The following is a 27829-nucleotide window of genomic DNA, read 5'->3' as shown; positions in this document are numbered from 1 at the left end:
CTTCGAACTGAAGACCGCAACAACATGCAAAGGAAACTTGAAGACAATCAATACTAACACAAGCACAATACAGTTGAAGTCTGTGTTGTTGTTGTGGTCTTCAGTCCTGGTTTGATGCAGCTCTACACGCTACTCTATCCTGTGCAAGCTTCTTCATCTCCCAGTACGTACTGCACCCTACATCCTTCTGAATCTGCTTAGTGTATTCATCTCTTGGTCTCCCTCTACGATTTTTACCCTCCAGGATGCCCTCCAATACTAAATTTGTGATCCGTTGATGCCTCAGAACATGTCCTACCAACCGATCACTTCTTCTGGTCAAGTAGTGCCACAAACTTCTCTTCTCCCCAATCCTATTCAATACCTCCTCATTAGTTATGTGATCTATCCTGGAGTCTATCAGCTCTAATGTGAAGACTGTGTAAAGGAATTAGTTTCAAGACATCTAATAAGCGCATTCCAACAGTGAATTTATCTGAATATTCTACGTGGAAAAATTGAATAAAATAAATCTGGATTATTGTAGATTCAAAAGAACCCACTTCACTGCCAAATTTACTGAAATGATCTGTGTCAGAATTTGATGAACAGAAGCCAAAAGTGTATCTATTGTAAAATCCTGTCATCAATAGTGGAACAGGGTGTAATGTTACACAGTTATAACTACAGGAAATAAACTGACATTTGACGTTGAGTATGTTGTAATATGACAATCAACAGAATCTATACATAATTCTCACAGTTCATCGACTGTCAAATTTCAAGTTCTCACTGATTTTGCGGCTAGCTACCATGACAAGTGTATAGCTTTATTTCTATTGGTCGGAGCTTGGACATTAGTGGCAGACGCCACAGAAAGGTGGATTCCAATCTAATTATGGGATGTCTATCTTAATCTTTTCGTTCTCCATTCCAAGATGTGGAGCGAGCACGCAATCTACAATATACCACTTGGCAGTGTGCAAAAGCATCAACAGAACCACTACACGCACATGCAGAAACGTACCCTTCGGAAAGATACGGAGAAGCAAGTGCAATGAGAACCAAAATAAAATATAAGAGAAAGAATGACAGAAAAATAATAAGGCAAGCTATGTCAGTATATAAGAATTTTGACCTACCCACACTAACGCTATATTTAGTCAAGAAAAAGAAATATTGAGAAAAGTTTGTCACAGAAAAAAAATTAAATTCGAAACTATTTGAAGCGCTTTCTGAGTCTTGAAAGAGAGAGAACATTGCGTTGTGATGCCTCAGAACCTGTCCTACCAACCGATCACTTCTTCTGGTCAAGTTGTGCCATAGTTGCGTGAACTATCCAGCTAATCTTCAGCATTCTTTTGTAGCACCACATTTCGAAAGGTTCTATTCTGTTCTTGTCCAAATTAGTTATCGTTCATGTTTCACTTCCATACAAATACTTTCAGAAACGACTTCCTGACATTTAAATCTATATTCGATGCTAACAAATTTCTCTTCCTCAGAAATGCTTTCCTTGCCATTGCCAGTTTACATTTTATATCCTCTCTACCTCGACCATCATCAGTTATTTTGCTTCCCAAATAGCAAAATTTATTTACTGCTTTAAGCGTCTCATTTCCTCGTCTAATTCCCTCAGCATCAACTGATTTAATTCGACTACATTCCGTTATCCTCGTTTTGCTTTTGTTGTTATTCATCTTATATCCTCCTTTCAAGACACAGTCCATTTCTTTTAACTGCTCTTCCAGGTCCTTTGCTGTCTTTCAAATAATTACGATGTCATCGGCAAACCTCATAGTTTCTATTACTACTCCAAATTTTTGTTTTGTTTCCTTCATTGCTTGCTAAATATACAGAGTGAATAACATCAGAGATAGGCTACAACCCTGTCTCATTCCCTTCTCAACCACTGATTCCCCTTTCATGCCCCTCGACTCTTGTAAGTGCTATCTGCTTTCTGTATGAACTGTGAATAGCCTTTCGCTCCCTGTAGTTGACCCCTGCCATCTTCAGAATTTGAAAGAGAGTATCCCAGTCAACATTGTCAAAAGCTTTCTCTAAGTCTACAAATGCTAGATACGTACGGTTGCCTTTCGTTAATCTATCTTATAAGAATATTCGTAGGGTAAGTATTGCTCCACGCGTTCCAACATTTCTACGGAATCCAAACTGACCTTCCCCAAGGTCGGCTTCTACCAGTTTTTCCATTGTCCTGTAAAGAACTCGGATTAGTATTTTCCATCCGTGACTTATTAAACTGACAGTTCAGTAATTTTCACACCTGTCAACACCTGTTTTCTTTGAGATTGGAATTGTTATATTCTTCTTGAAGTATGAGGGTATTTCGCCTGTCTCATACATGTTGCTCACCAGATGGGAGAGTTTCGTCAGGGCTGGCTCTCCCAAGGTTACAATGGAGTGTTGTCTACTCCCTGGGCCTTGTTTGGATTTAGGTTTTTCAGTGCTCTGTCAAACTCTTCAAGCAGTATCGTATCTCCCATTTCATCTTCATCTATGTCCTCTCATCTCCACAGTATTTCCCTCAAGTACATCGCTCTTTATACGTAGACCACCCATATACTCCTTCCACCTTTCTACTTTCTCTTCTTTGCTCAGGACTGGTTTTCCATCTGAGCTCTTGATATTCATACAAGTGGTTCTCTTTTCCCCAAAGGTCTCTAATTTTTTTGTAGGTAGTATCTATCTTACCCCTAGTGATATATGCCTCCATATCTTTACTTTTGTCCTCTAGCCATCCCTGCTTAGCCATTTTGCACTTACTGTCGATCTCAATTTTGAGACGTTTCTAATCCTTTTTGCCTGCTTCATTTATTGAATTTTTATATCTTCTCCTTTCATCAATTACATTCAATATCTCTTCTGTTACCCAAGGATATCTACCAGCCCTCATATTTTTACCTACTTGATCCTCTGCTGCCTTCACTATTTCATCCCTCAAAGCTAAGCATTCTTCTTCTACTATATTGCTTTCCCCCGTTCTTGTGAATGGCTCCCTAGTGCTCTCTCTGAAACTCTCTACAACCTCTGGTTCTTTCAGATTATCCAGGTCCCATCTCCTTAAATTCCCACCTTTTGCAGTTTCTTCAGTTTTAATTTACAGTTCATAATTAACATAATGTGATCAGAGTCCACATCTGCCCCTGGAAATGTCTTACAATTTAAAACCTGGTTCCTAAATCTCTGTTTTACCATTTATATAATCTATCTGAAACCTTCCAGTGTCTCCAACCCTTTTCCACGCATACAACCTTCTTTCAAGATTCTTGAACCAAGTGTTAGCTATAATTAAGTTATTCTCTGTGCAAAATTCTACCAGGAGTCTTCCTCTTTTATTCCTTACTCCCATTCCATATTCACTTACTACTTTTCCTTCTCTTCCTTTTCCTACTTTCGGATTCCAGTCCCTCGTGACGCTTAAATTTTCGTCTCCCTTCACTATCTGAATAATTTCTTTTATCTCTTCATACACTTCTTCAATCTCTTCATCTGCGGAGCTATTTGGTTTATAAACTTGTACTACTGTGGTAGGGATGGGCTTCGTGTCTATCTTGGCTACAATGATGCGTCCCCTATACTGTTCGTAGTAGCTTACCCGCTCTCCTATTTTTTTATTCATTATTAAACCTACTCCTGCACTAATCCTAATTGATTTTGTATTTATAAACCTGTGTTCGCATGACCAGAAGTCTTGTTCCTCCCGCCATCAAACTTCTCTAATTGCCGCTATGTCTAGCTTCGACCCATCCATTTCCCTTTTCAAAATGTCTAACCTACCTACCCGATTAAGGGATCTGACATTCCACGCTCCGATCCGCAGAACGCCAGTTTTCTTTCTCCTGATAACGACGTCCTCCTGAATATTTCCCGCCCGGAGATCCGAATGGGGGACTATTTTACCTCCGGAATATTTTACCCAAGAGGACGCCATCATCATTTAACCATAGAGTAAAGCTGCATGCCCCCGGGAAAAAAATTATGGCTGTAGTTTCTCCTTTCTTTCAGATGTTCGCAGTAGCAACTCAGCAAGGGCGTTTTGGTTAGTGTTACAAGGCCAGATCAGTCAGTCATCCAGACTGTTGCCCCTACGGCTACTGTAAAGGCTGCTGCCCCTCTTCAGGAACCACACGTTTGTCTGGCCTCTCAACAGATACCCCTCCGTTGTGGTTGCACCTACGGTATGACTATCTGTATACTGCGGCACGTAAGGTCCATAATTCATAAGGGGGAGCTCTAATATGTACCATAAATGTTCGATGGGATCCATGTTGGGCGATCTGGATGGCGAACAACTGTGGTTTGGCGACAAGGCGCATTGTAGTGTATAATGGCCGGGTGGGTGGAGCATCAGGACTTTGGTCCTGTGATGGGGTGAAACAAGATAGGGAGGAGGAGAAGAAGCAGCAGAAGAAGAAGAAGAACGGGGTACTCCTATGCGATAGCATTAGAGCGATAAGTGTAGGTCCATCCAAATATCTAAAGACAAATGTTGTCATGTCACTACTAACACACCCGGATGGAGTCTGCTTTGAGCATGTGTGTGGATGTTCAAAAACGCTGTCTCAACCCAAATACCAGCTACTGCAAAAGATACTGCATGATGTTGAAGGTGTAACATACACGACATTCAGCCAAACATGTCAAATTCCGCCACCAGAAAGAGTAAAGCCAAACACAAAGTTCGTATTTGACTATGTAGCTGTGGGAAACCGAGATCAAATTCTACGATATTTCTGTTTTGGACGTCTTATGGGTATTGACGTATTTTATTTGAGTTAGACATATTTCAGAATCCCGAAACAGTACGTGATGGATAGCGCATATCTTATTACAGCTTTGAGACAAGACAACTTGTAACCAAAGCACATTTACCAGGCATGTGTAGGAACAGACAAGTCATTCAATCATTTTGTAAAGATCTGTGAAAATTGCTGAAAACACGCACAGTACGTGTTTCTTGTTAGTGATAAATCAGGAAAACTGAATGACGGCAGGTATAGAGTGAACTTCTAGGAGTTCCTATCTGTATATCTATGAGGAAAGTAATGAGTATGTCAAGTATACATCTCACCATGGGCAAGTTCGCAGGTTGTCAGGCACTCAGCCCGAGAGAATAGCTGTGCAGAGAATACGTGTGTACATGGATGGAAAATTTCAGTCTCTCGAAGGTAAAGTTAACGAGCTAGAGACGAATGCCGAGACCCTTCTGAGACTGATCAACGAGTTAGATGTTAAGGCCAAGGACCCAGAGACGCACAACTACATCATTCTGAGAAAGTAAGTATACGACTTAGCTGTAAAGGTTGATGGAACTGAACGGTGCGTACATGACTTAACTGTAAAGTTTGAGGGAATTGTATATAACGTGCAGCCTGTGAAGCAACCTGCTCAGTATACAGCAAGATGTCGACTAAGCGTAAGGTCACCGCTGCACGGAAGACCGTGAGGTTAGGACATTTGGATCGAGAGCAGACACTGCGAGAGACGTTTAAACCAGTTACTCAATCTCTCGCTGAACTCTCAGCGAAATACACGAAGGCGACAACAAAGCTACTGACAGTTTCATTAGCTGTCACAGCAACGCTAGGATAGACAAAACATAGGATATCAATGGCGAAAAACCATATATGCTGGGTACGCAGCCTGTAACTTTAAATGAGGAAACGATGCAGGTAGCGGATAGGCAACTTCGAAGAACACCAGGTCTACTCAACCTCAATTTCCTAAAACCCTCAAAAAACAGTAACATTTTCACCCAAAGATCTGGAGATGTATGGTGAAATACTATAATTGACCGGAGTACACTGGAAAGCAGGAAACCAATGGAGTGCGAAATACAGAAACATTATAAAACCATTGTTACTAGATGGTGGGTGTAGCAGTGTGGTACTGACATTCAGCAGTGAACCTCCTCAGGATACATACCGGGTTATCAAAAAGTCAGTATAAATTTGAAAACTTAATAAACCACGGAATAATGTAGATAGAGAGGTAAAAATTGACACACATGCTTGGAATGACATGGGGTTTTATTAGAACAAAAAAAACACCCCATATTAATAGACGCGTGGGAGATCTCTTGCGCGTGTCGTTTGGTGATGATCGTGTGCTCAGCCGCCACTTTCGTCATGCTTGGCCTCCCAGGTACCCAGACCTCAGTCCGTGCGATTAGTGGCTTTGGGGTTACCTGAAGTCGCAATTGTATCGTGATCGACCGACATCTCTAGGGATGCTGAAAGACAACATCCGACGCGAATGCCTAACCCTAACTCCGGACCGGCTTTGCATTACTGTTCACAACATTATTCCTCGTCTACAGCTATTGTTGAGGAATGATGGTGGACATATTGAGCATTTCCTGTAAAGAACATCATCTTTGCTTTGTCTTACTTTATTATGCTAATTATTGCTATTCTGATCAGATGAAGCGCCATCTGTCGGACATTTTTTGAACGTTTGCATTTTTTTGGTTCTAATAAAACCCCATGTCATTCCAAGTATGTGTCAGTTTGTACCTCTCTATCTACATTATTCCGTGATTTATTCAGTTTTCAAATTTATACTGACTTTTTGATCACCCGGTACTACGAAGACCCAATGAGAGAACACATCCACTACGACTGCTCATGGCATCAGCTGTTGCGGGAAATACCGTTCATTCGAATGAGACTGCCGTAGTTTCAGAGCTTAGAGAGAGACGTATAATCGCGTAAATATGGAGACAGTAGTTCGAGAACTGCACAAACCAGCATGCAAAACACACCCACGTAGGCATGTTACGATTAAAGGTTTGGAGGAATTATGGCAGGCTGATGTTGTAGATACGAGAGAATATTCACATGAGAGTAATGGATTCAGATATACCCGTAATTTTAATGGTTATTGATACATACTTTAAATTCGCCAGTCAGCCCTCTGATGACGTCACGAACCGCTTGTTTGATACTTTAACTGGTTTCCGAGTCGTCATAGCCCCTGTTGATGTCTTCGACATTGTTGATACGTGGTACTTACTGGAATTAAAGAAAACGTGGAAAGGAGGACCCATCAATATAACTTTCTTTTCACACAACCTGTTTATTTAACAACATATATAAACTGTGTTTTAAAGATAATCGAAGCATTTAACCATAAAATTTTCTCTAACAAAGTGAACAATTTTGCAAAATTCTTTTGACCTCAAACCATAAGTTGAATAAGCTTTTAATCTTTGCAAAAGAAATCTGACGTGCTGTATTGCAAACGAGCAAACAATATGACAATGATTACAAGACGGCCGAACCTGCAGTCCGCCCATTATCTGGTCAAACGGCGGTGTTTGCTACCGCGCTGGACGCAGCCTATCTTATTAAATTCCCTTCTGCAACACATGAAAACTATATAAGCACCATCGATGACAAGAGTGATTCAGTTACTCAAAACAGATGACTTAACTTTTAATTTGAAAGCTGTCTTTTAGAGGTTCGAGGTTAAGATGCGCACCTGCGCGTAAAGGTTAAACAGATTGGCAAACAATATGACAGTGGTCAAGTTTGCTTCAAAGCAACCAACCTCTTAATTTCAATCGGTAACCAAGGTGCGACTGGATCTCAGCCCGTCCCTTCTGACAATTTCATTGTGACTAAAGCCCTGGTGCCAGTTTTCTGTTAATATTTTCAAAGTTAAACTGATTGTCAGTTACTGAGACTGCTCTGAAGGAACGTCTTAAAACATCACTTGTGAATACTGATTACAAGAGAACTCACTCGGCGGAAGCGCAAGATCCAGCTAAAATACAGCAATAATGACCCGGTCTTTCAAACACAGAACGAACAGCTTAGTACAACAGGTTGTTCAGATTATAACTAATGACTGAGAAATGCAATTACAATCACAGAATTGAACCGGTTAACAGCTAAATCCAACCACAAGGTTCCTCTTTGTTTAACGGCAATCTGTGCCTTAGTACAATTGTTCTGGCTGTATTTACGACCAAGAGCTGATTAATTAGAACATTAATGATCGGGTACAAACCAGAATGGAAAGGCCAATCCGCAAACTTCGTGCCTTCCTCTCTGGCCAGAGAAACCCGTATATATATCGGCAAGCAAAGACCCTCTAAGGGCACAACTCACAGATACCATCTCTTCGTCATAGACACTGGCAATGAGGCCGCAAGAGGGATAGTCGGTACTAGACCTGAGCGAGGGGCGCCAGACAGAAGTCTACGGCTCAATGGCGCCACGGCTCAATTGTAAGACGAAAAGTCACGCAGAGAATTATGCGTCGCACTACGACCTAATACCCATAACACCAATATCACCAGTAGTCTTGAAACGGTTGGTTTTTTTCTCCGGAGTACATTTTAGAGGCAGTTTTGTGAGCGCGCATAGTCGGAAACTGTTTTCTTTTGTGTTGCTTGATGCACTGCCCCTTGCTGAGCCCCAGTGGCACATATTTCACGCTTCTGACGGCTCGTTGTCACCTGTTACTCGTTACTGCGTGAGCGGTACGTATGGAGGTGGAGTGAGACACACCCACATGGTAGAGTAAGGTCTGGTAAGCTTGCAGGAGGGGTGGGCAGGGGAGGGGCAGAAAGGGGTGGCAGGTGGCGCGACTCCCTTACAACAAAGGCACACCGTCCGAAGGGCTTGGTCAGAACCACCCAAGGTTGGCAGCTGGTTTCAATTTAATTCTGGGACGATATGTAGTAAGTGTGTGTGTGTGTGTGTGTGTGTGTGTGTGTGTGTGTGTGCTTGGTAAGCAAAAACAAATAGAAAAAATGTTAATGTGTTCACTGAAGAAAGTCACGCAATCTTTGGCACGGATATCTTAGAAGCGACAATTGGTTGATGACTGACGTGTAACTGGAGCGGCATGCTCCACCAAACCTCGGATGACGTCATTACGTAGCATCATGCGAGTCCACGATAAAGAGTGCACCAGTCAAGACACGCGTTCTTGCGCGCTGTCATTATACGAAAACACAATCTGGTTACGCTAGCAGAATATTGCCTTCTGTACAGTGCTTTCGTGGCATCCGCAGAGGCTGCCCTTTCGGTTTGTAGCATTTCCATAATTCAGGTCAAGTCTCCGAAGAATAACAAAGTGCGCATATACAAAGCGTGCCTGATCTATGACAGATCATTCCAACCCTCCCCCCCCCCCCCCCACACACTCACACACACACACACACACACACACACACACACACACACAGAGAGAGAGAGAGAGAGAGAGAGAGAGAGAGAGAGAGAGAGAGAGTTAGCAGCACTAAAACGAAATGTACGTCGGCTGTCCCATGTGATTTCACGAATCGCAGCGAGTTACTACATTATTCATGTACTTCAGTGCATATAAAACTGCGAACAGCGTGCATTGAGTACAGCTAATGTACAGACAGCAGTTCTTACGTTTTTCTGTTTACCCACTGGTTGAGTCAAGACCTCACTTCACCTCACCTCACACCAAACTCTTTGTTGACGCGGAAGATCTTCAGAACTCGCCCGTGGCTGGAGCAGGCGACACCTTCCATACACAGGAAGGAGCAGGTGTGCGCCAGAGCTCCTGGCTCACGCCGCACGTCACTGACCCTACCGTACGAGTAAAGCGTGAAGCGTTGCTTTGCAGTCGCCTCCTTCCCTGGACACTTGATGAAGTGGTCGAAGTACGTATGCACAAGCTACTTTTACAATGATCCTGTGGAAAGCTCAGATGAGGAGCGTAATTTTAGTACAGCTACAATGTTTACAATTTAGACGGGAAGCAGCCACAAGTTTCCTTTGAAACTTTGTATTTAAATCAAACCATTACTGGTTTCAGATGTCTTAGAAATCCATCTTTTGGTGGCTGTGAAAACTCTCCTTACTTTCGTGATGGGGTCCCATTTTGTACTTGTCACTGGTTGTCTGTACTAAGGTGAATAAAAAGGTTTTTCCTTCACAGTTCGCTAAACCTGCGAGAGCTGTTTTATTTCTGTTTCACCTTCACAGGAACATTAATGAAATGATTTTAAAGTTTTTAAAAGACGAGATGTGGCTAAAACTCACGTGGTGCATATGTTTGCACGCGAATGAGTCCTGTATTAATGGTGTCGATTTTAAAGTTAACACATTTTTGCACGTGGACTAGGTGAATGCTGTTAAATTGTCTGGCAACAGCTTTAAACCGCACTTTCTATGTTTTGCGACAACGCACACGCTCAATATTTTCGAAACACGGCACAGATTCACACGATTAACTTATTAACGTACAACGCATTCACAGCAGTACATGTCACCGTACGACTTGATTGGTGTACAGGTTGGAGGAAACCCACCTGTACAATCTGGATATGAAAGAGTAATGAAAACCTCTTCCCCTAACAGTCTGAATATATCCTTCAATAAGAACGAAAGTTAAAACCGCCATTTTGGCTGCCTCTAAGCCATAATACCAGATTATTAGTGAAAATAGCCGGAGCGCATACGGGAAATTAGTAGAAAAGAATAAGGATTACACTAGCAGAAGTATACAGACAGCTATTTCTGGACACTGTTGTGGGGTGTCTGAACTCCGTTGGGTACACTGGCCGAATGTCTGTGGACAACTGACAGCCCGCACACCCTCAAAAGCTGAAAGCAGCGGAGGCAGTGACACCGGACGCTGGGGTCTGCAGGGATGCTGAGCTTCCGACTCGTCCCACAGGCGTCCCACTGGGTGGAGGTCAGGACTCTGGTCAGTGTCCGCAGACCGTCGCCTCACAGGTACTGCTTTGTGAAGGGGAGCGTTTCCGTGCTTATCCAACAGTCATCTCCGACCAGTTCCTCCACTGTACCCAGCACACAGCGCTGTAAAACTGTGTCCATATCCTTCCTCAGTTAGCGTTTTCTTAAGAGCAACGCAGTAGCCACGCAAAACACAAAAACAGCCCTTACCTAAGACTACCCCGTACACACCAGACTTGATGGCAGATAACGTTCTCCAGGCATTCGCGAAACGTAGACACCTACCTCGGATCGCTACAGGGTACAGCGTGATTCACCACCAGAAACCACCGGTTTCCAGTCATCCAGTGTCCAGTGGCGTGGCTGTTTAGGACACCTCGGGCGCCTCTTAGCATCGACTACAGAAAAGTTACGAAGATCTGCTCTGCCACACACTTTTCCACAGTCATTGTGCTGGGTGGACTGCTGGTGGCACTTTGGAACTCGCGAGCGATTCCTGCCGCTGACTTAGTGCTGTTTTGTACGACCAGCCTCTGCGGTGCGCGGCGCTCCCTGCCCACGAGTTCGTGGCGTGCGCCTCGTGTCGGTTCAGCCGGCGTCGCTCCCACGTGCTCCCGCTTCACAGTCGGTTCACCGACAGGGAGCCTGGGCAGCCACAGAAGAGCCGTGACGCCGCTGGCGTGAGGTGACACCCAGTGACTACTCCACGTTCGAAGCGAGTGACCCCTCCTTCTGCGCCTCTACTGAGGACACGACGCTCCCCGCATCCTTTCATACTGGCGTGTCCGCCTCTTGTCACGTGTGCTTGTCAGTGCCGCCTTACGTAGGGGTCTCCGCAAACGTTTTGCCAGGTAGAGTGTATGGATAGTTTTCAGATGTTCATAAAATACGGGTTGGAAAGCTTTCTGTCGAGTGGTAGGGTAACAGTTAGCCATTACCCCGTCCATTCGTTGAAGGTGCGTGTAATTACAACCAAAATCAGTGGACTATCCACTATCGTCATTCTGAGTCATTAACATAAAAAAAGTGTTCAAAAGTGTGGGAATTCCTAGGGGACCAAACTGCTGAGGTCATCGGTCCCTAAACTTACACACTACTGAAGCTAACTTATGCCAAGAACAACACACACACGCATTAACATCCGTTGGCTGTCTGTATTATTACTTAAACAATCATTAACGCTACAGTGAGTCTTTATAACATGACAGTTTAATACGCAAAAGCAATAGAACGATGGGGAATTTCAGTGTGCAAGTGCAACTAAATGTGGCTGCTAACACGAACATCATTCTTATAAAGAATGCTAGGAAGTGCGTTACTGTCGAATTAAATAAAAGAAGTAAATGGATCAGGGCGAAAGGGTCGGATCTCGTATGGTGTGCGCTCTCTGTGTTAACCACGCCTTAACCTTGTCCGTCGGCCGCAAACAAAACTGTTTCAATTAAGAACTAGTGAAACCGTAGCAGGAGGGAGGTTACGCAATACGCATATCGACCATTTTTCTGCCGTAAAAAACTGAAACGTGCATTTGGCACACGACAAACTAGTTCAAAGTTCCTGAAACTGCTGTAATTAATGTCGTTCCACATGTTCTGATGAATTTTCGCTACATTACGCTCTTTGCGTATACTGTTGCAGTTGCAAGGGGCAGTCAAATGAAAACCGGACACCCGAAACAACGAGACCATGGAATGGTTCCATTCAAAAGTAATCACCACACGCCGTAAGACGTGTTTGTCCCACTGGGAGACGAGGCGAAAATTCATCAGAACATATAATACGGCATTAATTACAGCAGTTTCAGGAACTTTAAACTAGTCTGACATATGCGAAGGCAGCGAATAATCTGGTACTATGGACTAATGGTATCCAAAATGGCAGTTTTGTCATTCTTATTGAAGAATATACTTAAAGTGTTAAAGGAAGGGAAGAAATACTGCAACCAGTTGCAACTCCATAGGTTTTCCCTACTGTTACACATCAAGATTTGAGCTATAAATTGCCATCTTCATTGTAATAAAATCTTATTGTGACACTTACTCCTATGAATTTGTTGGTTTTCACTCAGTCAGATGCACTGAAGACGGATATTTGTAGCTGAAACTTGGATATGATAGAGTAATAAAAACCAATAGGGGTTCCGACTGATTGCTGTGTTCCTGTCCTTTCTTACAAGAATAAACACTCGCTGTGCAGAACTGTGCCGTGTGGAGTCCAACTTGGTTAATATTGAGGCTGAGCTAAGCTTCTACTGTTTGTCGTCTGTGACTGTCCCACCTGTCCCAGTGTGTGCACACAGCACGTTTCGCCAGAAAAAGATGCACTAAGACAACAAGTAGGACACTGCCGTGGCGACTGAGACAGAATTTCTCTAGAGGCAAAAGAAATTGTTCATCTGCGAGAAGGCGAGAAAGCGACAGTCACAAAAGTGCACTAGCCAAAGAGCTACAAGGAATGTAAAAGCTGTTCCTCGCGTTGAACCATTGTCTCTGAACGTGTTCGGTACATTAGTTCTCGACGCTGTTTGTTCTCACCTTCGGTAACGTACAGGTGGTTTCCGCAGTCCTGTACCTCTGGTGGCGGTAAGGTGTACACCATAACAAAAGTTCTGCACTACCTCGCTTCCCCCGGTACACAGCTTACATTAAGAGTGGTTTTCTTCCACTAATAACACAGCGAGACGAAGTGAGTTCCTGCATATATTAACTCGAAGTTCACAACAGTCGATGTTGCTCTCCAACCTTGTATAACCTCACAATAACAACCTTCATTCGGTAAGAGCGGATTCTCTACATTCATTATGCAGTTTTCAATTATCTTTATCGCCTTTAGCCCCGCATTCGGCTCTGGGTATAATCCAAAGGTAGCCTGGCGGCAGAATCGCAAGTCTACATTTATACTCCGCAAGCCACCCAACGGTGTGTGGCGGAGGGCACTTTACGTGCCACTGTCATTACCTCCCTTTCCTGTTCCAGTCGCGTATGGTTCGCGGGAAGAACGACTGTCTGAAAGCCTCCGTGCGCGCTCGAATCTCTCTAATTTTACATTCGTGATCTCCTCGGGAGGTATAAGTAGGGGCAAGCAATATATTCGATACCTCATCCAGAAACGCACCCTCTCGAAACCTGGACAGCAAGCTACACCGCGATGCAGAGCGCCTCTCTTGCAGAGTCTGCCACTCGAGTTTGCTAAACATCTCCGTAACGCTATCACGGCTACCAAATAACCCTGCGACGAAACGCGCCGCTCTTCTTTGGATCTTCTCTATCTCCTCCGTCAACCCGATCTGGTACAGATCCCACACTGATGAGCAATACTCAAGTATAGGTGGAACGAGTGTTTTGTAAGTCACCTCCTTTGCTGATGGACTACATTTTCTAAGGACTCTCCCAATGAATCTCAACCTGGTACCCGCCTTACCAACAATTAATTTTATATGATCATTCCACTTCAAATCGTTCCGTACGCATACTCCCAGATTTTTAAGTCGTACGCACACTGAGCGACTCAAAATTAATAATTAACAATACAAAAATCGAAATACAGATGAATAAATAAGGGAGACGTACTTTTGTGGATAAAATTAAAATTAATGTTAATTGAAATGTAAGGCAAAGAGGCCTGGCAGGTGGAACAGCAGGAGACAATAGAAAAATCAGGTCACTCAAACATCGGGTGAGTCCTGAGGAGCCTCGGCAAACTTGGGACGCGCTGAGGAGGGGCCCCACCTCCAGTGTCAGGTGGCCCTGCCTGTGGACACGTACTGAGGCTTGACCGTAAAAAGACTTGCTAGGATTTAGAGTATTTGTTGTATGGATCTACCTCTTCAGCATTGAAAATGTGCGCAGTGATCTTATTGGAATAATATCATGCATTTATCCATTCGTAAGCCATTTTTAATGTGCTAAACGGCACGAGTATTATAATAGCATGTCAACTAACGCGTATCTTACCTGATGACACTTAAGCATCGAAGTCATTCGAACTCTGTTATTATATGTTAGGTGTGAGGGCTTAGTGGCGACACTTTTGTGCGATGTGTGAAATGTTTGCACTATTCCAGCACGAGGCGTTGATTCGTGACGGAGCCAAATAACTTCGCCCACCGAAAGACGTGCGGCTGCCCGAGGAACGAGTAAGCGCACAGCAGAAAAGAGTCTGAGCTATGGCGGGCGGGCGTGAGTCGTGGCCCACATCCTCCCGCGGGAAAGGGGAAGGCCCCACTTCGAATCCCGTCTCGGAGCGCAGTTTTAAACTGTCACAAGGGTTCAGATCGGCACACACTCCGCTGCGGGGAAAATTGGAAAACTAATTACGGACATATGACCCGTGCTGCCGCGGAGCCCGTCAGGTCGTTTCAAGCGTTAATGAATGAATGAAATTTACACCCTAAGCACTTTTACTACGGAAAACAAGTAATCGACACGCGCGTAACGGCGGGTGTGGCAGTCGGACGAGGACCCGCGGTAATTGCGGCCAGATTGGTTATCGGCAGTCATTTCAAAGTTTAACGAGCTGGAATCGTCTCGTCGGCATGCGAAATGTATAACCTCGTTAAAACTTGTGCAGATGCTCAAACACAGGCTTACCTGTCTCGGCAGCTGGCGTATTTACCTTGAATTACCCATTCGCTATCGTCCCGGTTGTGAACAATTCTGCGCCATAAAGCGACATCTCCTCCAGGTGAGTCACGAAGCATTCTGTGGGGGGTGCGCGTGGCGTCTGCTGAGCAAACTCGGGACTCAGTGTCCACTTCGCCACAGCCGCGTCTTCACCGCCGCACACCGAGTCTGTCCACCCCGTGACAAAGGCTGTGAGGGGTAACGATCACAGGGAAGTTGGCAGCACTGCCTATCGCTCCGGCGCTGACACGAAGCCCCCACCGCCTCACTCCCGAGCCGGCCGAAGTGGCCGTGCGGTTAAAGGCGCTGCAGTCTGGAACCGCAAGACCACTACGGTCGCAGGTTCGAATCCTGCCTCGGGCATGGATGTTTGTGATGTCCTTAGGTTAGTTAGGTTTAACTAGTTCTAAGTTCTAGGGGACTAATGACCTCAGCAGTTGAGTCCCATAGTGCTCAGAGCCATTTTTAAACCTCACTCACGGTCTTTAGCAGCGATGCTGTACTCACAAGCGAGAGAAAGAATACCGCGTCGATTTCAAATCACGCACAGACTGTTTTCGGGCTACGATTCTTCTGATTGGCTTGGTATGCCCCACAACGAATTCTTCTCCTGTACCAACTTCATATCAGAGTAGCACATACACACAACGTATTAAATAATTACATATTCGATTTACTCCAGTGACAAGTTTTATCCTCCGCAGCTCCCTCTAGTACCACACAAGTTATTCCCTGACCCCTTAACAGATACCGTATCGTCCAGCCCCTTCTTGTTGCCAATGTTTCCCATGTGTTCCTTGCATCTCCGATTTTGCGAAGAACCTCATCATCCTTCGTTTTCCCATTGCACCTAATTGTCAACATTCTTCTGCAGCACAACGACTGAATGAAGAGAGAAAATTAGGTGCTGTAAAAAGCTTCCAGTAGGAGAAAGGAAACACAGCTGCTGCACCAAACTTCATCAGATAAAAAGTATAAAATAAAAATAAAATACACTACTGGCCATTAAAATTGCTACGCCACAAAGATGACATGCTACAGACGCGAAATTTAACCGACAGGAGGAAGATGCTGTGGTATGCAAATGATTAGCTTTTCAGAGCATTCACACAAGGTTGGCGCCGGTGGCGACACCTACAACGTGCTCACATGATGAAGGTTTCCAGTCGATTTCTCATACACAAACAGCAGTTGACCGGCGTTGCCTGGTGAAACGTTGTTGTGATACCTCATGTAAGGAGGCGAAATGCGTACCATCACGTTTCCGACTTTGATAAAGGTCGGATTGTAGCCTATCGCGATTACGGTTTAACGTATCGCGACATTGCTGCTCGCGTTACTCGAGATCCAATGACTGTTAGCAGAATACGGAATCGGTGGGTTCAGGAGGGTAATACGGAACGCCGTGCTGGATCCCAACGGCCTCGTATCACTAGTAATCGAGGTGACAGGCATCTTATCCGCATGGCTGTAAAGGATCGTGCAGCCACGTCTCGATCCCCGAGTCAACAGATGGGGACGTTTGGAACACAACAACCATCTGCACGACGTTTGCAGCAGCATGGACTATCAACTCGGAGACCGTGGCTGCGGTTACCCTTGCCGCTGCATCACGGACAGGAGCGCCTGCGATGGTGTATTCAACGACGAACCTGGGTGCACGAATGGCAAAACGTCATTTTTTCAGACGAATCCAGGTTCTGTTTACAGCATCATGATGGTCGCATCCGTGTTTGGCGACATTGCGGTGGACGCACATTGGAAGGGTGTATTCGTCATCGCCATACTGGCGTATCACCCGGCGTGATTGTATGGGGTGCCATTGGTTACACGCCTCGGTCACCTCTCGTTCGCATTGACGGCACTTTGAACAGTGGACGTTAGATTTCAGATGTGTTACGACCCGTGGCTCTACCCTTCATTCGATCCCTGCGAAACCCTACATTTCAGCAGGATAATGCACGACCGCATGTTGGAGGTCCTGTACGGGCCTTTCTGTACACAGAAAATGTTCGACTGCTGCCCTGGCCAGCTCATTCTCCAGATCTCCCACCAATTGAAAACGTCTGGGCAATGGTGGCCGAGCAACTGGCTCGTCACAATACGCCAGTCACTACTCTTGACGAACTGTGGTGTCGTGTTGAAGCTGCATGGGCAGCTGTACCTGTACACGCCATCCAAACTCTGTTTGGCTCAATGCCCAGGCGTTTCAAGGCCGTTCTTACGGCCAGAGATGGTTGTTCTGGGTACTGATTTCTCAGGATCTATGCACCCAAATTGCGTGAAAATGTAATCACATGTCGGTTCTAGTATAATATATTTGTACAATGAATACCTCTTTATCATCTGCATTTCTTCTTGGTGTAGCAATTTTAATGGCCAGTAGTGTAAGATAGCATCGTGAATTTCAACAGGTGAACTCCGGTTTTTATTATTGTCCATGTTGTTATCTGGCATGTTTCAAGGCCTCAGTGTTAGTCCATCCTGAGCAGGCCTCCCCAACTACTGCAGCCCAGATGCGTTTCTTCAACCTGCTGTTTGCAGTAAAGACACTTCGCTCCATCAACAAAACTGACGATTGCTCGGTGCCTCAGGGTGTGTCCTGTCAGACGGTCCCTTCTTTCAAATGGCTCTGAGCACTATGGGACTCAACTGCTGAGGTCATTAGTCCCCTAGAACTTAGTACTACTTAAACCTAACTAACCTAAGGACATCACAAACATCCATGCCCGAGGCAGGATTCGAACCTGCGATCGTAGCGGTCTTGCGGTTCCAGACTGCAGCGCCTTTAACCGCACGGCCACTGCGGCCGGCGGTCCCTTCTTTCAGTCAGCCTCTGCCACAGAATTCTTTTTCCTCCTACTCGATTCAGTTAACTCCTCATTAGTTATCCCATCTATCTATCTAACTTTTTTCAATTCTTCTCTAACATCAAATTCCGAATGTTTCCATCCTCTTGTCCTTTGTACTGTTATCGAAATGAGAAAAACCACGGGTTGAGGGAGACGGCGAAGGAGACACACCGCGCCCTTTTCAAAAGAACCAGCCCAACATTTACCTGAAGCAATTAAGGAGACCGCGGAGAACCGAAATATGAGTAGGAAGGCGGTTGCTCCTGTACTGGGTCCAGTCCCTGCCTTAACCATGCTTCAGCCACACCGCTCTGCAGGCACCGTTATACTTGTTAAAATGAGGTGGTGGGCAATACGCAGTCACAGACGAAACAGTGAAAAAAAAGAAAGAAAGAAAGGAGTCCCGCCGTACATCTACGTAAATGGCACCTGCGTTTCCAAGCGACATCCGTATGACACCTTGTATATGGGCCTATGGGCAATAATCAACGTCTTCAATTCCTAAATTCCCTAAACTAGCCTAATTCTAGCATTAAGTTAACATCGAAAACAGGAGAAACGGAGGCAGATCACATAACAACGTGGCACAGAGAGTAAATATGGTCATACAGTACGCACAAGTCCACATCACCATCTAAAAGGGAACAGAAAAGTATTCATGTAATTGGTTGACAGAACGTAGCACTAATTTGGTGCTTTCGTGTCTACTTAATCTTTAATGTGTTGTTTGCTTTGTTTTCTTGAATTATTAAAAAGTTACGCAATATATCGGTATTTTTTCTTACTAGTGTCCTGCTACAGGAGAGACAAAATGTTTGAAAGCAAAAAAGCATATATTTTATTGAGAAAAATCCTACACCATTCTTAAATAAGAACGTAAATAGATGAAAGTGTTTAATGAAAATTAATTCAGACGTTAAAAAATCAGAACTAATTGGCGAGGAATATAATTTTCCACATTATTTGGCAATTAGCAAAGAAGCAAGATACAAAGGATAAAGCAAAAAGGCGATATATACTGCTTTCTACATATTATCTGATGTGTTTAGGAGTATATATTTTCTCTGAGAAATAAATATGTATATGCTGAAACGTTTGGATGACACTTTTCCTATTATTTTAGTTCTCAGTTCTCAGAAGTCTAACGAATTTACCGCAGGACCTTTGACAAGAATATCCACTGTGAATTTTAGATTAATAATATCTATTACCTCTGTGGATTTTTAACTTCTCACGCCGTAATGAATAATCCACGAAATTTCGGTCATCCTGCCACGCAAATACTACTTCTTTTTTTGTTTTATCGGTCGCATACCGCCTGGCCATCTACGGAGTGAGTCGCAAGACTCGCTCTCAGGATGGACGGACGGTACGTGACTGATAACTCAGCAGGCAATATCTACGCGGGTGCATGCCCGAAATTTACTGGGCTGTTTATTATCTCTGCTTGCTCCTACATTTTGTTACTATATTTCGATAGTTTGGAGAAAAGGATTGTCCCTCATAACCTCACTTTCACCGTTCAAATGCCAACTGCACGGCAGACAGCTCTTACAACACAGGCAATTTTGAGCTCACGTGTAAACAAAAATGACCGCTCGAAACAGATGAGACTCAGTTCATGAATAAAACACCAGGGGCGCTGGGCGTCTGTCTCGAGCGAACAGTCAGCTGAGAGGAGGAAGTCGGGGACGTCACCAGCTCCTGACGTTTGCTGTGCTATGCGACCCGGCGGACCTATCTGTAATGCAGTGCTGCCTAAGCGCCAGGGCACAGCACGGACGTACAGTTTAGTGTGCAGTCCAAGCAACGCCGCGGTTTCACATTTTGATATCACCTGACGTCAAAGAAGCGACAAATAATACAATAATATTTTGGAGCTGACTGGTTATTGAAATCCGGAACTTTAAAGTTGCAGGCCAGCTGTTACCCCCACAGCACAGAGCTAGATATATATTCCTGTGAGAAATCATGACGGCATATGGCCATTGAAATAGATACAGTTTTAGTTCAATCTCCACCTGCACTAATAGTTAACAAAGGTCAAATAGCCACATAAGCTAACATTAATAAACAAAATAACCTGTGAAGTAGAAGGACATGTCAGAAATAAATTATTTATCTATTTTTTGTGTAGTTGATCTTCATGGATGAAACACTGGGAGCTTTGCAGGTATTTGAATCTCATGATCGATTTCGGAATTATGCACTTTCATCTTCAGACATGTTTGTGGCAGTCCAGCTCGACAGAGACACTGAAGTACATAAAGTGATGCAAAACGCTATGGAAGCGAAAACCAATGTCGCTACTGATAGCATAAAATGCGGCAGTTGTCGTTTAGTAGGTATGAAACGTTACTCTACGTTTCGTCTTAATATTAAATGAACACCAGAGCTAGTATATTTTAGTGCTACAGTAGCACTACCGATTTTCGATGTGGCTACGTTTTGGATAAGTTTTAGTTTCAGTGTTTCAGTTGCATTTGACTGTCACAAACACCTCTCAAAACAAAATTGTATACTTTCGAAATCGATAATAAGAATTAAAGCCCATCAAGAAAATATCTGAATGAATTACTCGGTAACAGTATTATTATGTTAATGAATTGATTTTAGTTTGTTTTTCAAACACTTTGCGTCATCTGTTAGCACATTTAATTCACAAGGGAGGTGGGTACACATTTGTAGGCTGCGTTCTTCGCTTCCTTCTATGGCGGGCTGAAGTTAAGTGCTCGATAATGGAGCCTGTTTTAGTTATTGAAGTTGTATTTACGAAGGAAAATGGTGACTGGTCCTTCGCAACAAAACGTCGTAAGCGAGTACACGCACAGTGGACCTACTGCTGACCTGCCTGGCTTTTTTTATACAGTTGACCGGCTGTCGTTAAGAATGGACGACATGCATTGTCGCTACAACACATTTCTGGCGAATGAATACTTTGTGTCTACGTGCCCATATTACATAAATGAACGGAAGTACGATACGTAAGCCAATTTTCTGGTGCTGTCATCCTGAAAATTGACAGATACACCTGCAGGAAGTGTAGGTAAACTCATGCATCTGTAATGCGTCATTTCCATTTCAAGCCACAATCGGTATGCACACTTTGGAACATTGTTTAATATACACATCTGCCTCATGCTCACTTGTTGCTGACGATGTATCCTGCGTTGTGCAAATGTGAATGACCTGTGTTGTATTTATTTGTCAAGTTAGGTGACAACTCATTTACCAAGAATCAGTAGATAATCCGAATATTCCACTTGTTGTTCCATCTGTTGTTCCACTCCTCATTGACAAATCTGCTCCTAAGAGATGAACAGGACGGAGAATGCTAAGTGGCTTGGAGGGCTCTGTGCCTGCTCGTTGCTCCTGTAGCAGGGGGGAAGAAGGCCGAAAGAGGCCGCTGCACAGCTGGAAGAAGCTCCACCAGGGACGACTTCCTGTTCCGGACGAACAGAATCACCAGCTGGCTGTTTCCACACGTGACAGACCGCTTACATCTTGAAAATTTCTCCGATATCCAGCCGAGTGAGGACGTCCAAAGGCCGTGACATTCCGGCGAGCCGACTACTTGCCGTCTCCAGGCCTCATCAGAAGTCGGCTTGCCGCTGTATTGCGCCTTCTGGACGACGCCTCCCGGCTGAATACCCGACAAGTTTTCAAGATTTCCGTATGCCGGGGAAACTTCAGATCACAGACCACACTGAGCCGTGGCTGGCTCATGTTATGCGTCGGATTAAACCTTGACTGCTATTCTGTGTTTAGTCTCCCGCGGTTATCGCGATTATGCTGTTATCCTCTCTCTCCTCGAGTAGCAGCAGCCGTGTGTGAGCGCATTACAGTTTAAGCTAGAGAGGTGCCGTATTTTTTTTTTTTTTCACCGCTCTCTTGTTCATAGTTCGGCGTGGTGCTAATTTTTAATGTATTGGTGAGAGCTATTGGAGGGTGTGTACTAGGAAAGAATATATATATATATATATATATATATATATATATATATATATATATATATATATCTGTGTGTGTGTGTGTGAGAGAGAGAGAGAGAGAGAGAGAGAGAGAGAGAGAGAGAGAATAAAGCAAACAAAACATACAGAAATAAATGGAGACTCATAGAAGATGACACACAGCTGTCGAAATCTTTCTTGGTAAATTAAATATAAATACGAGGGCTGTTCGGAAAGTAAGGTCCGATCGGTCGCGAAATGAGAACCACAGTGAAAATCAGAAACATTTTATTCACAACAGTTAGCCACACCTTCCAGCTACATATCTGAATAGTCGCCGATCCTAGTTAGACATTTGTCGTGGCGTTGTACAGACTTTCCAGTACCCTCGTCAGAGAAAGCAGCTGCCAGTGCCTTCGACAATTCTCTACACTGCTCTGCCTTTCGTTGTCTTCATAGCCAGCGGTTTGCGGAAGCAGAGATGAAACTCAGGGGGAGCCAGATAATGGCTATATTGTTGAGTGGTACTTAAGATAGGTAAATAAATTAGTGAAATCAGTGTGAAGTGAAGTAGAAATTAGAAAATAAATGAAAAACTTAATTTAGTTTAGAAGAATTACACACTGGCAAACAGCGTTCAGAGCAGCAGTAACAGAAGAGCCAATGACCATGAAGTCAGTACGTCAGGAGAAGCCATCGCCCTCCCCCCATAAGCGGACGCTGCTGTCGATTCAGCCGTCAGGGCATCGCCCTACCGGGTCACGTGTTTCTCAATTGTCACATGTGATCAAAGGCCCGCGCCTACATTCCAAGATCCAATGACCGACGTTAAGAAGATTCTTCGAGAAGCTTTTCAACGTGACAGAAGAGGCAGTGACCGTGAAGTCGTTCACCTCCAGTGAACTGAAATGAATAAATACGCAAGACGCAGTGGGCCCAAGAAGAGTAGTTTTCAGTTCAGTTTCTGAGCTGAAGACCGTCATGCAGGAAGAGATTACGTCGTACACAGAAGCACCAAGTCCGCCGCTGTAATGGAATAGCAAGCAGCAACCTCGCCGCCAGAAGACAGAAGTCAGGAGGTATTTGAAGTCTGATTTTTACGTACCCGGGTGGCTCGTGAGGACGGGAAGGAGACGGCCTCACATCAGCAGTCACCTGTGAGCTGGGATGAAGATCTGACAGCCGAAGCGGAAGTCCGTTGTTCGAGTCCGGGACACTGGCTCGGCTGGCCGACGCACGACACTGACACACGCGACCGCTTAGAGAAGAGAAACACTGGGACGCCACACCCAAGGTATCACCATCCGATTCGCGACTTCGTTCTCAATAGTTAAACGGGCCACCGGACGAGGCGCGTCTCCAGTCAACTGGGCGAGACGGCGACACGAGATACACACCGCCAGGCGTAATCAGACGCCGCCGCTCACGCAAGCAGAAGGCTTCGCAAACGACACAGCTGCCGCTCTCCCAGCCAGAACAGTCCAGTAAGGAAACCGTTGTACAAAACTTTCAATAAAAGTTATCTTATGTAAAAATGCTGTTTCATTCTACCTCATACCTGAGCCTAGGAAGAACCCACCCTGCCCATCTGTTGTTAAGAGAGAAAAAGTAATTTATTTAGTGTTTTTCTCCCTGACATAATGCTTTAGAATCAAATGCCCTTTGCAGTAATGCTCATCCTGACAATTATGAATACACTGCTGGAGCTACTTCATTGCCCCTGCAGAATGCGGCTGAAAATTGTCGCGAAGAATGAAATGCATGACATATACGTTATGTGGGCTGCATAGCTTCAGGCGAAATCTCTCACCAGATCCACATAGTTGTCGGGAGACACTGTTGTCTCAGACATTTCCACGTGACCTCTTTGCGCTCTGAACTGAAAAGAGCGCCGTGAAGCGATCGACAGGCACACTGAAGGCACTGCCCAACACATCTGTGCAAAGTTCCATCGGATTTCCATAGTGGTTTCCATTTCGCCCCTAATCGGACCTTACTTTCCGAATACGCCTCGTATATTTTATTTTGCATAAAGCGGAGCTTCAAAGACTCAAATGTAATTCGCAAACACGGGAAAAAATTAAGAGGAAATTCCAATTCGAGAGACACGACTCAAATCCATGCCGAACATAAAGTGTCTAAATTCTTCGTTTGTTTGGCCGTGTTGTCCGTAGTTGCTTTACAATTATTGGGTGCACTTTAATTGCGTCTTTGCAACTGCAAGAAAATGCGTGGTTTTGTCACTAGAAGAAATAACCGTTTTAGATCAAATAAAAAGAAGTGGTTTAGTTGGCAACACTAGACAAAAGACACGATACATATTTCGCCTGAAGGATACAAATAGATGATGATAGTAGAACATTGTGTTACGCTTAACATCAGAAAATGCTTATTTCTGCAACACATCGTGAGATTATGCCAGAATAAATAGCAACAAACGAAGAAAAACTCCAAAACTGTGCAAAACCAGGCATGAAATACCATTAGGTGAAACTCAACATCTTTTGCAACGAACTGCTTTTCGGTCCAAAACCAGGTCCAATTGTAAATATCTTTCATTACAGCCGATTAATGACGTTTTACTTAAACTAAACGCGTTTGGTGACAAAGACAGGCTTTTCCTTTTGCTGTTTCAAATACTGGATTAAACCCTCCCTCACTACGTGTTTTGCTTTTGTAAAACGGTGAAAGTCGCCCCTCATATTCGCATCTTTTTTAAAATCTTTATTCAGTAACATCTATAATAGTTAAACAAATTAACCCACCACCTTAGTGATTAGTGGGTCCTAATGTTAATACAATATTATGTGTTATCAGCAGCTATTATTATTACAGTGTTACAATGTTTATTTATGAGCTACAGACAGTATGACACAGTACATGTTAATAGGCAGATTACAATTATTAATCTATACGCCACTAGCTAGTTGTTAATTTTCCTACCTACTTCTTAATTCCTAACTGCCTGCAGCGTTGCAGGTGTGTCAGGTTAGATATAAACCTACTCCAAGGCCTTGCTCATCGAGCTAATCCCGATGAGCGTGCCCCTGACACCGGGAAGGCCAGAATTGCTTGTCACTGCAGGTTCCTAATTTAGTATCTACTTCTAATGCTACAAACTACTGTACTAACCTACGTCAAATCCGGTGCTATCTTAGTCAAGAATAGATGTACCCCGGTCCCCCTAGTCCTGCACGTGGCGGATTCCAACTGAAAGTCGACCTGTCCACGCACAGGCGGTACAGGACTAGGGTACTAGGACGCGTTCAGTGTTTGTCTCTAGTCGCGAAAGTCCCTCAGGTATGCAGTCAGAACTTTTCGTGATACGTCATTTGCCAAGTTGTTCAGAGTTTCAAAAGTCTCTTCATGTCTTAATAGGTCGTATCTGTTGTTGTTTGGAAGTTGTTGTCTTAATGTCGCTGCTACATCATCGAAAAGGGGGCACTCGTAAACCACATGGTCGGGAGTGCCCTCCAAAGCGCCACAGTCACACACAGGTGTAGCCCTTTTCCGAAACCGACATAGATATGTCGGGTAGGGCCCATGACCAGTGAGAAAATGTATTAGACCCCGTGTTGGTTCAAAATACCTCATGCCTAACCTTTCTTTAACATTTGGCAGGAATCCGAAGGTTCTTCTGCCAGATTCATCCATTTCCCAAGAAGTCTGCCATAAGTCCTCACTCCTTCTTCGTATTGCTCACTTGTCCCTAGCCAGATCTCCCAGGATATTCTCTATATTCATGTCGTTCCCTTTCTTGACCAAATACCTTGCTACTTGTTCCAGTATTTTGATATCTAGAGGACAGAGCCCCATTATTACTAATAGGGCACTTCCTGGGGATGTTCTGTAAGACCATACAGATCTTAACAGCATGTTCCTCTGTACTCTTATCACTGTCATGGCAGGCACCACCCTTGTGAGCCTGTGCGCACAGCATCCCGATCTGTAACCCACTATCGAAGTTAGTATACTGTTGTGATACAGCTTTCTTAGGTGTGGTGGAAGGTGAACTCTTTTGTGCCCTATCGAGATAAGGTTATTGAGTACTTGTAGTGCTTTTTGGGTTACGGACTCAATGTGCCTTCCAAAGTTCCACCTTTCATCGATGATGACACCCTTGGGGAAGTCTCCTGCGTAGGTGGCCCTCGGCTTGCCGCCGCCTCGCCCCCGGACACGGCGGGCTGCAGCTGCCGCGGCGGGTCCTGCGAGGCGCGCCTGCAGGCAGGCAGCCCCGCTGCATCCATATGGAGCAGGCGGCTGGGGGCGGCGGCGGCGCCCGGGGTCCCCCGCCCCCGCATGCCGCAGCTGGCAGCGACCGGCTCACAGCCGCCCAGCCCACACACCCACACGCACAGCACGCGGCTCAGCTGTCCGGCTCAATCTGCCAACGCAGACTACCCCAAAAGAATCTTTCGTCTCAGTGTACACGAAGAGGACGTGTCCGAAAACGCAGTGATCTCTTGCACAAGTGAAACTAACGTCGGCGGCATTCCGAGGGACTGGATAACTAATGCTCGAGTCGGAGATATCCCTATCGAGCCCCGGTGGTGGGGGAAGTTCTCTCCGCCGGTGTTTGGCCGGCAAGGTCGTCCATTACCGAAGTGACCATACCTACACGCGTGAGGACGCGTCCTATAGAACGGTCACCTGCGAGAGTCGAGCGGTGCCGTAAATTTCTTTTCCTCCTAAATCGATGCGGTGCCTCAGTAGTTGCTCTGTGGGGCATTTTGGCGTGATTTCCTGAGATGCTGACTTCATCGATGACATTTTATAATTGCCTCACGTATAAAATGTCGGGAAACTCGAGTGTTTGCGGGAAACTAGAGTTTTAACGTGAAATAAAAAAATTGCGCAGTTTTGTTAGTGCGTTTCCTATGGAAGTAGGGCTGTTGCCTGAGTATGCATCGGCGGGAAATTCAAAATACTGCATTATCATGTTGGCCGATTTGGAGTACAATATAGCAGGTCGGCAACTGCGAGCAGTTAATTCCATAAATTATCTGGGAGTACGCATTAGGAGTGATTTAAAATGGAATGATCATATAAAGTTGATCGTCGGTAAAGCAGATGCCAGACTGAGATTCATTGGAAGAATCCTAAGGAAATGCAATCCGAAAACAAAGGAAGTAGGTTGTAGTACTCTTGTTCGCCCACTGCTCGAATATTGCTGACCAGTGTGGGTTCCGTACCAGATAGGGTTGGTAGAAGAGATAGAGAAGATACAACGGAGAGCAGCGCGCTTCGTTACAGGATCATTTAGTAATCGCGAAAGCGTTACGTAGATGATAGATAAACTCCAGTTGAAGACTCTGCAGGAGAGACGCTCAGTAGCTCTGTACGGCTTTTGTTGAAGTTTCGAGAACATACCTTCACCGAGGAGTCAAGCAGTATATTGCTCCCTCCTACGTATATCTCACGAAGAGACCATGAGGATAAAATCAGAGAGATTAGAGCCCACACAGAGGCATACCGACACTCCTTCTTTCCATGAACAATACGAGACTGGAATAGAAGGGAGAACCGATAGAGGGATTCAATGTACCCTCCGCCACACACCGTCAGGTGGCTTGCGGAGTATCGATGTAGGTGTAGATGTAGATGTACTGGGGCAGGTGCTGTGACCTAATAATCCGAGATTTCGAAGACGAGCACTGGCCTAACTATGACGTCAGAATCCAAATCTGACCTGGGGACCAAGACTGAGATCGAACAAGACG

At 44.7% G+C, this 27829-nt stretch overlaps 1 protein-coding gene across 1 annotated transcript in view; it reads right to left on the bottom strand.

Moving 5' to 3' along the window:
* Positions 1 to 26410, bottom strand: part of LOC126106689 (pinopsin-like) — a 163604-nt gene extending 137194 nt beyond the window's left edge. Inside the window, exon 1 of the mRNA XM_049913066.1 lies at positions 26267 to 26410. Within this exon, the coding sequence (XP_049769023.1) occupies positions 26267 to 26410 (144 nt within the window). The remainder of the gene's footprint in view (positions 1 to 26266) is intronic.
* Positions 26411 to 27829: the final 1419 nt, after the last annotated feature.

Source organism: Schistocerca cancellata, chromosome 10 (assembly GCF_023864275.1).
Source record: "Schistocerca cancellata isolate TAMUIC-IGC-003103 chromosome 10, iqSchCanc2.1, whole genome shotgun sequence".
NCBI classification, from domain to species: Eukaryota; Metazoa; Arthropoda; class Insecta; order Orthoptera; family Acrididae; genus Schistocerca; species Schistocerca cancellata.
The sequence above is the reverse complement of the archived record's forward strand: the minus strand, read 5'-3'. Positions and strand labels throughout refer to the sequence as shown.